The sequence below is a fragment of the Austrofundulus limnaeus genome, unplaced genomic scaffold (genome assembly GCF_001266775.1).
Source record: "Austrofundulus limnaeus strain Quisiro unplaced genomic scaffold, Austrofundulus_limnaeus-1.0 Scaffold7, whole genome shotgun sequence".
Lineage (NCBI taxonomy): Eukaryota > Metazoa > Chordata > Actinopteri > Cyprinodontiformes > Rivulidae > Austrofundulus > Austrofundulus limnaeus.
Window position 1 is genome coordinate 2978870 of NW_013952409.1, and position 16218 is coordinate 2995087.

The 16218-nt window shown below is 40.6% G+C and overlaps 3 protein-coding genes across 5 annotated transcripts in view; 1 reads left to right on the forward strand and 2 right to left on the reverse strand.

Moving 5' to 3' along the window:
* The window catches only part of poglut3 (protein O-glucosyltransferase 3), a 7128-nt gene extending 2296 nt beyond the window's left edge, over nt 1–4832 (forward strand). Inside the window, exons 2-6 of the mRNA XM_014033174.1 lie at nt 1744–1941; nt 2072–2355; nt 2446–2650; nt 4022–4218; nt 4316–4832. Coding sequence (XP_013888628.1) covers nt 1744–1941; nt 2072–2355; nt 2446–2650; nt 4022–4218; nt 4316–4750 — 1319 coding nt within the window. The 3' untranslated portion in view covers nt 4751–4832. The remainder of the gene's footprint in view (nt 1–1743; nt 1942–2071; nt 2356–2445; nt 2651–4021; nt 4219–4315) is intronic.
* Nucleotides 4833–5629: 797 nt separating this feature from the next.
* Nucleotides 5630–12281, reverse strand: rep15 (RAB15 effector protein). Of its 3 annotated transcripts, none has more exons than XM_014033387.1 (5): nt 12102–12281; nt 11056–11121; nt 7769–7837; nt 6561–6815; nt 5630–6488 (listed from the first exon to the last, which is right to left on the reverse strand). In XM_014033387.1, the coding sequence occupies exons 2-5, from the start codon at nt 11119–11121 to the stop codon at nt 5943–5945; spliced, it is 936 nt and encodes a 311-aa protein (XP_013888841.1). In that variant the 5' UTR covers nt 12102–12281; the 3' UTR covers nt 5630–5942. The 3 variants fall into 3 exon arrangements, with proteins under 3 accessions (XP_013888841.1, XP_013888834.1, XP_013888825.1); XM_014033380.1 differs by lacking the exon at nt 12102–12281 and adding an exon at nt 8562–8741 and having other exon boundaries at nt 6573–6849; nt 7769–7834; nt 11056–11124; XM_014033371.1 differs by lacking the exon at nt 12102–12281 and adding an exon at nt 8562–8741 and having other exon boundaries at nt 6561–6849; nt 7769–7834; nt 11056–11124.
* Nucleotides 12282–12369: 88 nt separating this feature from the next.
* ppfibp2b (PPFIA binding protein 2b) overlaps nt 12370–16218 on the reverse strand; it is a gene marked incomplete in the record, with an annotated part of 84691 nt that continues 80842 nt past the window's right edge. Inside the window, 4 exon segments of the mRNA XM_014033082.1 lie at nt 12370–13105; nt 14627–14815; nt 14895–15020; nt 15095–15217. Of these exon segments, the coding sequence (XP_013888536.1) occupies nt 12872–13105; nt 14627–14815; nt 14895–15020; nt 15095–15217 (672 nt within the window).

Sequence of the window (16218 nt, forward strand, 5' to 3'; positions counted from 1 at the left end):
CTTCATCCCTGACAACACATCTCTGATATTGTTTCTTTTAAGTTTACTCTCCAGCTTCCTTCTATAAACCTCCTTGCTGTCTCTGATCTTGACTTTGAGCTGCTTCTGTATACTCCTCAATAACTCCCTGTCTCGATCCCTAAAGGCTCTTTTTTTCTTGTTTAACAGTTCCTTTAGCTCACTGGTGATCCAGGGTTTGTTATTAGGAAAGCATCTCACTGTTCTGCTGGGGATGGTGTTGTCCACACAGAAGTTTATATAGTCAGTCACACACTCAGTCATGGCATTTATGTCATCCCCATGTGGCTGGCAAAGAACAATCCRATCTGTAGCTTCAAAACATCCCTGTAGGGCTTCTTCAGCTTCCTGTGACCACTTTCTCACAGTCCTTGTAGTTACAGGTTGTCTCTGAACAAGTGGTTTATATTCTGAGTAGAGATAAACAAGGTTGTGATCTGAATTACCCAGAGGAGGTCTTGCATTGGCTATATAAGACTCCTTAACATTTGTGTAAAACAAATCCAATGTCTGTATTTCTCTGGTAGAGCAGCTGACAAACTGTTGAAATGGTGGCAGTGTTGCACAGAGTGAGGCATGATTAAAATCACCAGATATTGCCACAAATGCATTGGGGTGTTGTGTCTGAATCTTAGCAGCAACGGAATTGAAGATATCACATGCATTGTCAGCAACAGCTGAGGGTGGAATGTAAACAGCTGCCAAAATAACACTGTTGAACTCTCTTGGTAAATAATATGGACGAAAACCTACTGCCAAGAGTTCAATGTCTGGACTGCAGTGATGAAACTTCACAGTAACATGTCCTGGATGACACCATCAGTTGTTGACAAGCACTGCTAATCCACCTCCTTTMTTTKTCCCRCTGCTCTTTAAATCTCTGTCTGCTCGTATAGTCTGGAAGCCTGGCAGAGAGATGTTGGCATCAGGGACATGATCCTGCAGCCATGTCTCAGTGAAACACATAATACTGCATTCCCTATACTCTTGCTGAGTCCTTGTCAGGGCTTGAAGTTCATCCAATTTGTTAACTAATGATCTCACGTTGCCTATTAGGATTGATGGAAGTGATGGTTTGAACTTCCTCCTTCTCCCTCGCCTCTTTGTTCCAGCTCTGCATCCACGATGCCTCCTTTTCAACTCCTCTGGGATTTGCGGCTTCAGTTGTATTATTTCAGATTTTGCAATATTAATCAGCTGCTCCCTGTTGTAAACCACCCTTTTGCTATGGTTACGCATCATAACAAAAAGCAAAGTATAAAAAAAGTATTGGCGAAAACCAATCCAGCTGCACAGCACCCAAAACACAAATGAACAGCCGTCCAAAAAAGTTACTTTTTCTGCAGAAAGGCAGGAATGAATGCCTGAAAAGAAAAGAAAATCTCGATAAAAGTAACAGAGCTACTCCAACGTGCTGCCACCCTCAGCGGCGCAATTCCGGAACAATGTATAATGTACAATACAATACAATAATGTATCCATTCAAACTGTTGTTGGAGAAGGACTTGATGTTTTTGTTTTGTTTTTATTTTTAGATTACATTATAGATTTATTTTTCGTTCTGCTGCCTTTCATTTTATTTGTAATTTGTAATTTTTTATTGTCTATAGAATTTATTTTGTTTTTTTAAATGAATAAAACTTCGAAATATAAACAAAGTACTTTTATATGCATACTTTACTTAAAGAATCAGAGTATAAACAAGCTGGATTTCTGCTTTTTCAGGTAAAGATACGTTTAAAGTGAAGATAAGCCCACTGGACCAGAAGGAGTACCTCCGTGTGCACGTCCCCCCACCTCTGGACAGAGGAGACGGGTCTTTCCTGGTCCGGTACCGCCTGTACGGGTCCACGGTCCAGGGTCTGAAGGTGGAAGTCCTCCACCGTGATGCTGCTGTGGCCCGCTCGCCCTACGTTCTCCAAGGTGAGGTGTGCACCGACAGGAAGAGGAAATGATGCGTGTGCGTATTTCTGTTGCACATTGATGATGTCACCTGTTAAAATCAAGAGTTTCCATGATGAAACCCAGAAAACGTTTTTTTTTCCCCGGTCAGGTCCAGTTTTTCATGAATACTGCGACTGTCCCGAGGAGGACGCGTCCATCTGGCAGAGCGTCATGCAGTGTCCCACAGAGGAGCCCCAGATCCTGGAGGACTTCAAGTCTTTCCCCTCCGTGGACCTGAACCGTCTCAGACAGGAAGTGCCTCGCAGGTTCACCAACAGAGGCGGGCTGGTTCACTACGCCATCCTGGACAACAAGGTGTACCGGCGCACGCTGGGCAAATACACCGACTTCAAGATGTTCTCTGACGAGATGCTGCTGTCTCTAACGAGGAAGGTGGGATTCTCGGCGGTTAGTCGTTTGTTTTTACACTTTGCTGCCAGAAGGTTTATTTTTCTGTCCTCTTCTTCTGTTCTGGGCCTGAAGGTGAGGCTTCCTGACGTGGAGTTCTTCATCAACGTGGGCGACTGGCCGCTGGAGACGAGGAAGGACGGGGCCGTCCCCATCTTCTCTTGGTGCGGCTCCACGGACACGCTGGACGTGGTCCTGCCCACGTACGAAGTCACGCACTCCACGCTGGAGACCCTGAGGGGCGTCACCAACGACCTGCTGTCTGTCCAAGGCAACACAGGTGACCCACACTGTTCTGTTTATAGCAGATGTGTGTTAAAATATGATTAATATGTTTGTTTTTAGGCAAAAAGCTGGTTGGAATGTGTTAATATAGCTCTTACAAATTAAATAAATATATTTATAGTTGTTGGAAAGAGTTCAGGGGTGTCGAACTCATTTTCACCAAGGGCCACATGAGCCTCATGGTGGCCCTACACCGGCCTTGAGTTTGACACATCCATCCATCCGCTTCATGTTGAGGTAGAATATAAAGTTTATTTACATAAACTGAAACCTCAACATGTCTGCAGTGAGAAACAACTCATCAGTCAAACTAGAGGTTGGAGCCAGATTTAATCCTGAAAGTTGAAGTGACACGACTTTCTGGTCTGAAAATATTTTCATTTCTTTTTTTATTTATTTATTTTTATGAGTAGGGACAAGTGTCAAGTATTAACAATGCTACACACTACAACATTTATAGCCAGAGCTAACTTGCAATGCCTGTCCCTAGATGGCTGTTAGCAACATGAAATTAAAGTGTAAAATACAGTCACAAATTAAAACATCACAATATTAAAACTCACTAACAAACTCATAAACCAACTTAAACACAAATCATTAAAAATGACATTTTTCATAACAAAGGTAACAAAAACAAAACCTTTATTTTATTTATTTATTTCTAAAACCTTAAATGGAAAAAGGATTGATCATAGTGATGTTTCTAGTGTCCACCAGGGGGCCGCATCAAATGTTTATAATTTTAAATCGGTTTATTTATAAAACTCAAACTGCACCATTTCATAGCTCTTCTTAAAATTAAATGCAGAACAATCAGTATATTATTCATTATATACAGAGTTTTGTCACATAATAACTCTTACTTTATACAACAATGCAATTGATTTGCTTAGCTATTTTTATTTGTAAGTAATTTATGAGATGCCAGCTTTTCATCAATGATACCCAAAAATTTTATTTCACTAACTAAACAAATTTCAGTATCATTGATGTAGAAAGGAACTTTGCTAGTTTTCGTTCATACAACTTGTTTTATCCAAATTCATTGATCATTTTTAAATTTGAAACCAAGTTTGTACCATCCTAAATTCTGTCTGTATCACCTCCAACATCTGTTCAATGTTTTCACCAGAATGAAAAAGAGTCGCGTCATCGGCAAACATTAACATTTTAAAAACTTCGACACATCGGCTAAATCATTCACATATAAAATAAACAGTTTTGGTCCGAGCACAGAACCCTGAGGAACTCCACAACTAATACATAATTCAGATCTTACATTGTTTACTTGAACAAACTGTTTCCTGTTTTTCAAATGACTAGTTATCCAAGTTTTCCTGTTAATGTCCGGTCTACCTTCCACCAGGGCCTCCGTGGGCTAATAAAACCGAGCGGGCGTTTTTTCGCGGTCGGGACAGTCGAGAGGAGCGTCTCCAGCTCGTCTCTCTCTCCAAGAAAAACCCGGAGCTGCTGGACGCCGGCATAACAGCGTGGTTCTTCTTCAGGGACCGAGAGAAAGACGTGGGCAAAGCACCGCTGGTTGGATTCTTTGACTTCTTTAAGGTCGGGAAATGTCTTTTTTTTTTTTTTTTTTTTTGCAGCCCGAAATAAAAATGCATCAGATAGTTAAAAGAAAAGTGAATTTTCATCTCCTATGCAGCACAAGTACCAGGTGAACGTGGACGGAACCGTCGCAGCGTATCGGTTTCCTTACCTGATGCTGGGGAACAGCCTGGTCCTGAAGCAGGACTCGCAGTACTACGAACATTTCTACAGCCGCCTAAAGGCAGGAAGTCACTACGTCCCCGTGGAGAGAAACCTGTCGGACCTTTTGGAGAAAATCAAATGGGCCAAAGAGCACGACGCCGAGGCGGAGCAGATCTCCCGGGCGGGACAGGAAGCAGCCAGAGAGCTGCTGCAGCCCAGCAGGTTGTACTGTTACTACCACAGGGTCCTGCAGGAGTACTCGCTCCGACAGAGCGGACCGCCGGCAAGACTCGCCGACATGGAGCTGGTGCCGCAGCCGGACGATCACGCTGCCGCGTGCACGTGCACACGGGGCGTCAAGCCTGATAATGTGAAGGACGAACTCTGATCAACTTTTTAATATTTCCTTTTTTTAATTTTATATAAAACATTCCTGACAAAAAATGAAAGTGAAGTGAAGCGAAGTGAAAGTTTTGTTTGTTGCTTCTTCTTTGACGGAGAAATTACTTTTGTTAAAAGTTATCTAATCTTGTCTTTCAAAGTATTGCTGTATGGTATGGAGGACCGAATCTGACATAATTAGAAATAAAAGCAGAAATATACAAAGGGACCAATAAATAAATAAAAACACCTAAAATGCACCAATTAAATTAAAAAAGAACTTTACTCCATGTTTTACAATTTAATTTACCTTCATATTTATTTTTCCAGATTTGTTCTAATAAATAATGTATTTTAGAACACAATTTACATTTTACAGTTTTTTTAAAATATATTTTATGTTTTTTCCTTTTACTTGTGCATGCATTTGTCTCCTTAATTATTGTATTTAATTATTTTTCATATTTTTTTCACAAATCTTATTTTTTATTTTTGCTTTTACATTTCTCTGTCTCCTGTTTTAATTTATCTTATGCATTTCTGCCTCATTGTGTAAATAATGTGGGCGGAGCTTCTTGGGTCAGCTCCTCTCCTATTGGTCAACAGACAGGAAGGAGGAGGATCCATGTGCAGATCTACTGTGCTGCTGCAGGTTTAGATGAAAACAAAGACAGGTATTTGTTTTCCTCCTTGTCTTTGTTTTAATTTAAACTTTTCTCTAAACTGAGGCGTTAAGCTCCACAGTTTATTTAACAAACCAGTTTCTTGCATTTTAAGTGTATTTATTTCTTTATTGGTCCATTTATATATTTCTGCTTTTATTTCTAATTATGTCAGATTTGGTCCTGCATAGATTTTTTTTAAATAACCTTAATGAATTCAGGTATTTTTTTTGTAAGATTAAATGAAAACATTCCTTGAATGAACACCAGAGTTTAAAACTAAGATTTTTTAGTTGTTTTGGTTAAACCTTGAAAATAACCTCAAGAACAACAAGGTTGTTATTTTGCCTGCAACAATAAATAGTTTAATGAGCTGAAAATTGCACAAAAGGTTTGCGAAAACAACAAAAAGATCTAAATTTGATTAATTTGTAAGAAATGACATCAAAAACGAGTTTTAACCGATTAAAAAATGTAGTTTGTTTATCTTGGTAACACCTCCTGTTTTGGTTGTAAAGCAGTATTAAAACAGCTAAATCAGCTAAATTTAATAATCAGAGTGAGCGGCTCGCTTTTTTTGTTGTTAATAATCGATCGCATCATGTCTGAGGATTTATGGAAAGACTTTGAACCTTTGAAGAAGTTCTCAACCAAAGCTCTGTCGATCCGCTTGCACTTGGCGACGGCCACCTCCATGTTGTTGCTGAGGACCCCGTAGATGTTCCCCCCGTCGTGGCTTCTCCCAAAGAACAGGAAGAGGGCGTAGCAGTCCCTGCCCACGGAGGCGCAGAACTCCACCAGCCTCTCGTAGCCGTTCTTGCTGGACTCCACCCGGGCCATCTTGACGGATTCGGACTTGGCCTCGTCCGCCGCGCCCTCCTCCTCCGCCTGGGTCTCCCTGCCGGGCAGGTGGACCACCCGCACGGCTATCTGGATCTTCGGGTTCTTGGTGGGCTTCTCCAGCACGGCCCACACCCAGTCGGCCCCCAGGAGGACGCGCTGCTCCGGGGTCATGAGGGTGCAGTTGAAGGCGTCGGTCAGGTTGAGGCTGAAGCTCTGGGACATGTAGGTCATCAGGAAGACCTGTAGAAGGAAGACCGGTTAAAGACCCCGACACAGGTTTCCTCAGACTTTAACGGAGCACAATGATCCAACCTGAGTCAACACCTGAGGACTCGGGTGGAACCGTTCCTCCGGGTCTTTGAAGACCAGGTACTCCTGGGTTCTGGTGGACGCAGCAGAGATGCAGCTGCTGACGAGAGACAGGAAGTCTTTGGGGGGCGCCGTCAGCTTGGCTGAGAGATCTTGGTTTTTATTGGAGGGGGGCTGTTTGGGGGGGCTGGATTTAAAAGGGAACAAGTTCCTGAAGGGGTTAGAATCGATGCTGACCTTCTGACCCATGTCGATAAGCTGCAGGAGGTCAGATGGAGGTCTCCCTGATGAACTGAAAACATGGAGGTTGTACAAAATGAAAAGTAAAATGTACAAACATGAACTCAGATTTCAAAAAATCTGTTAATTCATGATTATACATGAAGTCCAGGTTGGCCCTTTTTTAATAAATCATTTAAAAAACTGTGTGTTTTAATCAGAGGTCTTTGAAGTACTGGGGGGATACGGAAAAGTACAAATACCTTAACAGAAAAGGTCTGGTAAAAATAAATTTGTTTGAGCAGCAGCAACAAAAAAACTGATTTTGAGGAAAAACGCCTTAAAAATTAGAATTTTCCCTCGTGAGCAATGTTTTTGTTTCTTTCCAACTGGGAAATCCTAATATACAAATACTATTTGAGGTTTCTTCTTTATATTGACATMAAAAATTACTCAATAAATTTACATAAAATTAGGATTCAGACCAAACCTTAATGTATTATCATAACCAACAAGACAAATTAGGTCATATTTCCAGAAAAGTTTATGATATCAGAATGATCCAGGTATCAAAATGTAGCTTTTAAAGCAGGAATCTGAAAATGTAGTTAGGTCATTTTGACCAAATTTGACTTAATCCTCATTTCGATATGATGGGTCACAAATAGCTTTTTGTAAATTACTTTTGTTTTAATTTATATATATTTTTTCTTCTCTCTGCTGCCTTTCATTTTATTTATATTTTCTTCTCTTGTGTATAGAGTTTGTTTTTTAATGAAATGAATATATTTTTAAAATATATATATATTTTTAACATTTGCTGGCAGTTCATTCCATACAGTAAGTGTGTTCCTGTGATTGACATCACCTTTCACCCAAACACCGCCCTCCGTCTTGCAACAACACAATCCCCTCTAGTTTGAGACAGTATTCACTCTGGATATAATTATCAATATAGTTTAAACTCTTCTGACCATCAAACATCGACTCACCAGGATGGGTCTGGGTGTGCCTGCTGGTCCAAGTCTGCTCCCAGTTCTGGTCTCCCGACCCCTGCCCTGCTGAGACACACAACGTCCCTCCGTCTGTGTCTCTACGTTCACGACATTTAGGAGTGGGAAAAGTTTTCAGGTGGAAGAAAAGAAAAGTCTCTGAGCGCCTGGGTGTGGTGTTTTTACAGCCTGCAGCTGGGCGAGTCAACAAAAGATTCACCTCCTGTTACCTGTCAGTAAGCCTGCAGGGACTGATCAGCAAACAGGATGCTTACATGTCTCTTTTCGCAGGGAACAGCCAGGAGAGGCCTCTCAGACTGCAGCTCATGGGAGGTTCCTTTTTCTAAGAACGAAGGAGTTCTAACCAGAGGTTTCTTTCTAAAACCACTCTTTCCTGTCAGATAAATGTCACGTCACTTCCTAGTTATCAAAAAGAAAAAATCAGTAGGTCCTCTGGATGGTTCTTCTTTAGTGAAATGTTTCATCTCTCCTCCAAGAGACTTCTTCAGTCTGATGAGTTTCAGGTGAACTCGGCCTTATAAGCTCCGCCTCCACATGGACAAACAGGTTAGTCACGTGCAAAAGAGGGTCATCGCCTAACAATAGGCTTGATTAGCTCTATTGTTCACAGAGGGTCATGTGCCCCATCACCTGACCCGTGTCGTGTTATGTGAATGTAGTGAATGCAAGCGGGGTTCAAAGTCCCCTTGTTTTTGTCCCTATTTCCCTCTTTGTGTTGGGTATCCTTGGGGCTCTGATTCACACATTTTGCTCACAGGGGGCGGAGTCATACTTGCAATAACAGCGTTGTAGGAGGAGGACAACTGTGATGGCGTTACATGAGGTGACAGAGGTTACAGGAAGTGAGCCGGCTCCACGCCGCAGGTTTGATTCCCACTCTGCAGGTCTCTGTGGCGGGGTCATGCTGAGACCACCTCAGCTCCTTCCACGGCTGGTCCCGGCTCAGCAGGTACTGGAGGCAAAGCATCATGGGAGTGTGGAACGTGTCAGAGAGCTGAGCTGGGATCAGCAGAAGCAGCTTTAATGTAGTTTTAATGCGCAGCAATCAAACACCACAGAGGCTTTTTTTTCTCCTCATTTGGCTTCATTTATTATAAAAAAACCATCTTAAAAACCATCTGGTTTCTGACAAAGATTTATGAAGAAAGTTTTATTTGCATAAAGAGAAATTCTGCCTTTCAGTGTAGAACTGATCCCAGGTCAGCCATGCATTTCAGTTATTTGGCTTTGACAAAATACAGCACTGTGCAAAAGTCTTGAGTCATTTTTCATACCCTTCCTTCCAAGAAGCCAAAATTAATTTTAACAATTCGTTCTGAAGACTTTCTGAAACTTTTGCTGCTTTTTTTATAGGGTTTGCCAAGTGCAAAATAAAAATAATCACTAAAATTTTTCATTATTTAGCTCACTTTTTGAGTGTTAAACATTTTCCACTAACATTTTATTGTTATTTGACCCACTGTTCTTACATTCAACTATTTTTTTTACTAAATGTTAAATTAAAATGTTTAAAAAATATGTATCTGTTTGAATCTAAATCTTAAAAGTTAAACCTTAATTTTTGAAGTGCTCTGCTCATGTTATGACATCATCATCCTGAGACAATAACCGCTAGTGCTCCAAAGCAGCTAAAGCTTCACTACAAGACATCAAACATGCAGTTATATGTGTCCGAGCTGCACTTTAAACAACTGGACCACAGAGACCACCCATATTCTTTTTATGAGCACATTTTGAATTTAGATTTTACATTTAATCTTCAGCAGTGTTTGCAGCGGCTAGCGGTGGCTAGCAGCGGTTGATATTTGTCGCAGAATGATGACATCATCCTGGTTTGCTTCCATTCCAAAATACCTAAACGTGAACTTCAACATTTAAGGTTTAACTTTTACATTTAGATTTAAACATTTAGGGTTTAAAGTGCCTGTTACATCATTTTTTTGTAATAAACATGAATGCATTTTTGGAAAGATAACACTGATAACATGTTGCAAAACTAATTTCACGTCGCTCAGATGAACAGTTGTTGAGATATTTGCCTGTGAAGAAACAGGAAGTGATGTCAAAGGGGAATATCTGCATGTAAACAGAGCGTTGTTACAAAAGCTAACAGACTGTAGAGAAGAATCTGATGTTTCTTTAGATAATTTTTAATGGCTATCAAAGAGAGACAAAGAAGGGTTAAAATTTAAACAATTTTGTTTTAATAAACAGAGACCAGTGAGTTTATTTTATTAATGAGTTCCCCTTTGATGCCACTTCCTGTTTCACTTTGGTTGAGCCAAATCCAAAAGAAAATAGGCCAGTTATGTGACAAAATGGGTAAAATCATGTGTACTATGCCAATTTTCTTAAGTATAAAAATGCTTTCTTTGATTTTTAGTATCTGAAGGATAGGCATGTCACAAGCACTTTAATATTATATATATTTTTAACATTTAAACTGAACATTTATCAAAAATTAGCTAAACGCAACAACAGAGAGCTAACAAAATGTTTATAAATTTATACAAACATTTTAACAATCAAAAAGTGAGCTAAATAATGAAAAATATGTTAGTGAATGTTTTTAACATTTAATTTTACACATAGCATCATTTTCAGAGAAATTTTTGTTTAAAAAGTTATCTCACCCTTTTGTGTGACAAATCTGAACTTATCTTTAAAAAGGTCAGATTTTTTGTAATTTTGCATTGCTAAAGTTGATTTTGTTTTAATACCAATGAAATCTGATCAGTTGTTTCTGAGCTATTTTACTCTGATAATCAAAACAACACATAAACTGAGATAAACAAATGATTGGCCTCATGGAAATAAAGCAGCCAAAGTCTAAAGGAAAACTTTAAAACACCTTTAAAAAGCCATAATATGGTTTGACTTCTTTACAGTTCTGTATTTTATGTTGCAATGGGATTATAAAGAAAAAAAATGAAATAAAGCTCATTATTTGTGATGTTTGCTCCTGTTTATTAGAACTGAAATCTTCATAACTACAGGTTTTAGATGGTTTGAGACCAAATACTACATGTTGGTCATCCAAAGCTTCACGAAGCACAGCTGTGAGATGACAGTAAGGAACGTAAAGCTAAGCAAGTTTCACACCAGCAGTCATCGTTTCCCACTCAGCTGCAGCGTTTTAACCACGTCTCTCCCTCCGATTATCAGCAGATTTTTCGATCGAGGAGGCCCGAGCTTCTGTTCTGACAAACCGCAAGCAGCGAGTCACACGAGTCGTTAAGCAGCAGCTTGTGTGTGTTGGCGCTTACTGTGAGGTTGTTGATGCTTTCAGACAGAGCCTCTATTTGCAAAATGGTGCTCTCTGCATTCACCATCTGCAACACACAAACACGTCTAATTTTAAAAAGTTTGGATGTTGTGTAAACGTTAATAAAACTTCGTGATTAACTCACAATTTGTTTAGAATGAAACAAGGCAGACGTATCTAATATTAAAGGGATCCACGATTAGTTGTAACATTAGACTTTATTTGATAAACATATATTTTAACTGTAATAAAGACTAAAAATACTGTTTAGTTTAGTACATTTTAAAATATATATTTTAACATGGACGGAGCCATTTTATTTACACGCAAAGCATTCTGGGTAAATGATGACGTCGACAGGTCATAGGTGCGAGGCTTTGAGTAAGCTACAACGGTGTATTAGGGCCACTTTGCAGATGAAAAAAAAGGAGGCGCAAATCAATGAGAAAAAAATTCAGAATTTCTGAGATTTTCAGAAATTTTCGAGAAAAAAACAAGGAAACTCTTATTTTGAAAAGTCATAAATTTGCAAGGGAAAAAAAACTAAAAAATTTCCATAATTAAAGGCAGAAATTTGTGACATTTAAACTACAGTAAATATTTTCTGACATGGTAAAGTCAGAAATACAGAGCTGCTTTATGGAAGAACCTCAGCTTAGCCTGTTAGCTTTAACGTTAGCACTGACACTATATTGCCTTATAAACAATATATTAGCTCAGCGCTAGCGCTACAAACTAACAAGCTAAACTGTTGTCCTCCATCCATATTTTCAGTTCCAGGCTGAGCCATTTCTACCTTCTCCTCTCTGTCAACGCTCTCTGGTTTCATTTAAAAGAGTCGATCATCATTTACCCAGAATCCTTTGCATGTAAATAAAATGGCTCCATTCGTGTAATGTTTTTAAAAGTTTAGTTTAAAAATTAAAATAGCCTAAAGTATTCTTACAGTCTTTATTTTACAGTTAAAATAAATGATTATCAGAGAAAGTCTAATGTTACAACTAACCGCGGATCCCTTTAAAACAGTAATCACAGGATACTTTGTACCTGCAGCTGAACACTGAGCCACACTCATCGGTCAGTCGAGGGTGAAGCGGTCGTCATAAACAGCCATGACAGACATCATGAGGAAGAGGAGGAGGATGAAGGCAGGTTAGTGGACGATGCAGATTACTCAGACATGCAGTCTCCACAGAGCAGCTCCAGTTATCTTATATAAAGGCAGCTGTGTCAGTTCATTTTTGTGATTTGCATTGATTTTAGAGACATAATAAAATGCATGTTTTCTAGAGAAATAAACTTTACACACGTATGATTTAGTTTATTAAATGATTTTTATAAATCTCAACATTTACATGATATGTTCTGCAAATTTGCAATGCTATAAAAATACTATTACAGTTAATTATGAAAATTATTTAAAAACAACAACTCAAGTGTCATACAAAACATGATTCATCCTGGTTAACCTTGTAGTGTCATAAATAATAAATAAAATGATGCAAATATTGCACAGGTTCGACTCAGAGAAGGTTGAAGGTGTGGCTGAGTTCTTGGCACAGGTCTGAGGTTAGTGAGGCATCGCACCGCAAAATAACAAAACACTTCAAGTGTGTATAATCCACGACGTCTCAGAGCACCCTGCAGTGCATCGGGGGAGGGGGGGAGTAAGGCACAGGTGGGGCTGATGGGCGGGGTTTAAAGGAGCAGGGAGGGGGTCTGGTTAAGGTATCAGGGGGCTGCAAGCAATAGAAGCCAAACTGCAGCATCTGACTGGCTCATGGAAAGCTTAGCCGTTCGTGGTTTTTGACACGTCATCATGGAATCGTGTCGGCTTTAGTCTCCTCGTGCCCCACCTGGTCCCTGGTGGGCTCCCGGTCCAGGATGGGGCTCAGACCCCTGAAGCCGACAAACGGACGCGCCTGTATCCCGTTTGGCGCCGACTGTCCGGACTCGGGCGGGGACGACTCGATGGGACAGACGTAGTCCGTGGACTCGTCGGGTCGTCTCCTCCTGAGGTGGGTCAGGTTGGAGAAGCCCAGCTTCTTTGGCTGCAGAAAACGAGAAAATAAAAATATTTTTATTGTGTCACTCAGAGCTTTTTAAACTTTTGTTTCATTAAACTTGTTGGGAGAAAAGTTGGTAAAAAAAATTCCTCAGATTTGCAAGAAATTTGTGAGAAAATTTGTCAATTTTTCATTGCAGTCTCACCAAACTCTGTTAACCTTCGCCTGGTTAGTACTTGGATGGGAGACCGCCTGTCTCTACAAACTTCACCTCACTGACAACTGATCTCATCACCATCGACTCTAATTTGAACATCCACAGTTCTCTTTCTATAACTACTGAATATCAGTTTTTTTGTTTTTGTGAAGCAACGTCTGCTGTTTGTCTCCGGTTTTATCTGTTAAAACAGCGAGGAGGAAAAGTTCTGCGTGGCGCAGCGCAGCTAGAAACTAGCGCTGCTGCCCCTCCTCCTCTAAAGAGCAGAACCGGGTGGATGAAAGTCAGCAGACATGCGCACTCAGGTCAGTTTTCCACAATCAGAATAAGATGATCCGATTAAGTGTTTACATGCACGTCATTCCGATTATCAATCGGCATAACTCACCCCTCATTCGGATTACAAATTCATTCGGATCGAGCTCAATCGAATCAGAATAATCCGAATGGGCTGTTTACATGATGCATTTTTATTCCGAACGTCCGTTTAGTCCGATTACTTATGTCCATGTAAACGTAGCTATTGTCTGCCGCAACTTTGATTAGCTTGTGATAGCATTAGGGTCAAGCTAGGTAATGACCCGTACTGCTAGCAAAGGCAGCCATTTGGTTGGTCAGTTGAGGAAGGACCCTGTTCAATGGAGCTCACTGATTCGTCAGTTGAGCAGCTCAACGGGGCTCAGTGATTGGTCGGTTCAGGCCTTGCATACTTGGGAAAACCAGGTGCCGTAAAACCAATGTAGGAGTTGTGCCAACGTTGGTAAAACTAGCAAGAGGAAACCTTTGACCATATTAGGTCATAGGTTGACGTCTAAAAAAGGATGCCAAAAAATAGCATTTTCATTTGCTAACCTACATTTTATTTTGATTTCACTGTGTGAGAAAAGTGTTTCACCAGGAAGTGAAACACCACAGTTTTTCAGCTTCTTCTCATAGATTTTCCTGAGAAATAAAAACCACAAATTCTCACTGCAACAAATCTGTTTGATGTGGTTTAGCTCCGCGGTTTATTTAACAAACCAGTTTCTATTAACCCATAAAACCATCCACAGTATCGTGACTGCATATAGAGCTTAAAAACTGTGAGTTCTAAGTGTTGGAGGGCAAACCTGAGTGTAAATTGTGTTTGGGGTTGGATTATTTCTTCAGCGGAGCGCTGAGGGACTTAAAGCCGAGGCTGCAGCTGTGGCAGAGCCCGAGGAGAAGCGGAGGCGTCCTGCGTTCACGGGATTAAAGACAGAGAAAGGCTCAGAGATTAAAGTGAGCTGCCACACCGAGGCCTGGCCGCAGATTAACCGTGAGTGTGCGGTTCTGTCTCCTCCGCTCACCCTAATTGTGTGTTTTCTTACTTTGACTTTAGCGGTGATGCTGAGCGGGGAATATCCTGCCCCCTCGATGTATTCCCTCTTCTCCTGCTGAGCCTGTGCACCCACCAGGTTGTTGAAGTTGGTGTTCAGGTGGCGCCTCAGGAGGGTTTTTTGAGGAGAGATGTTCAGCAACATAGCCAGCGTGTCCGAGTTAAACCGAGGCTCCAGCATCTGTCAGACGACAACATCAAATATAAGTTGTTTTTCTTTTTTTATTATCCTTTAAACCATTTTAAATATACGTGCTCACTATCAGTCCTCCGTGCACACCGCTGCCCCTCAGGTTAGGAGCGTACTCGGCCAGGTCCACAGATCGGAGCCACTCCATGACGCGGTGGTTGGACCACTGGACCACCTCATTGGGAGTGAACTGGTTCTGAAATGATGTGATCCGGGTTATCTTTGAGACGTCCAACCGGCTCTACTTTTAACTCATTCTTTAAACTTTACCTCGTTGCTGGGTCTGCGTTTGAGGCAGTTTGGGTTGAACTTGTTGACATGGAGGACATGGATGGCACATTTGATGCTGAGGTGGTGCAGCTGGCTGGTCACTTTGAGGAACAACAAGTCGTTCTACGATGGAGGGAAGAGATGAGTGCAGGTACAAAATAAAGGAGTGGAATAAATTTAGACCCCCAAATTTTTGTCCCCCATCGCTCCCCCTCCATTTATTACAATTTCAGACAGCTGTAACTTTCACATAGATGACTCATCCATGTTGCATGCCCAACCAAACCATGTAGTCATATGACATCAAAGCCCCGCCCCCTGACAACAGGAAGTGAAATTTTTTCGCCTAGAATCTCTGACCCTCTTGACCTAATCAGCAACAAATTGTGTCAGAACACAGATAAGAACTTCATCTCGCTTTCAAACACAGACTTTTCAGTGAAAGGCGTGGTCATGGCGGTGCGGCGAAGTCAGACATCACACCGGTGACAAATGTTTGACTCTAAATTTGACATACTTCAGCCAATCTGCACCAGATTCACTATGGTCTATCCTAGTCCACCTCACTACAGGAATGCAGTCCAAATATTAGAGGGCGTGACCTAATTACATATACAGCCATTGAAATATGGTTGGCTCTAAAGCAGAGATTCTTAACCTGTGGGCCGCGAGCGCCACCTTGAGGGCCTCAAAAGAACAGCAGTTTTTAACTTTGGGCAGCAGACAGCTGCGGGACCGCATTGATTTTGAATAAGGTGCAATGCACTTTCTCACCACTAGTAGCGGTAGTGCTCCACTCAGATGTTTAACAACTTTTTTAATATGTAGAAGAATTATTTTAGATACCAGCAGAGAATGGAAACCTATTTTAAATGAAAAGTAGAAGCAAAAATGAAGGTAACCCATCAAAAAATGCCAGTTTGTCACAAATATGAAGTGCAGCTTCTGGTTCTACCACGCAATATTTTAAGTTCAAAACAATATCAAATACATTTGCAGATGCAGCTATATTTTAATTTGCACTTTATCAAATTATTTTTGTAGTTTATTTTTTAAACATTTTGAATGTATTTTAGAGAAACTTTAAACTTATGTGTTACTGTTATTGTTTGTCACTAATATGA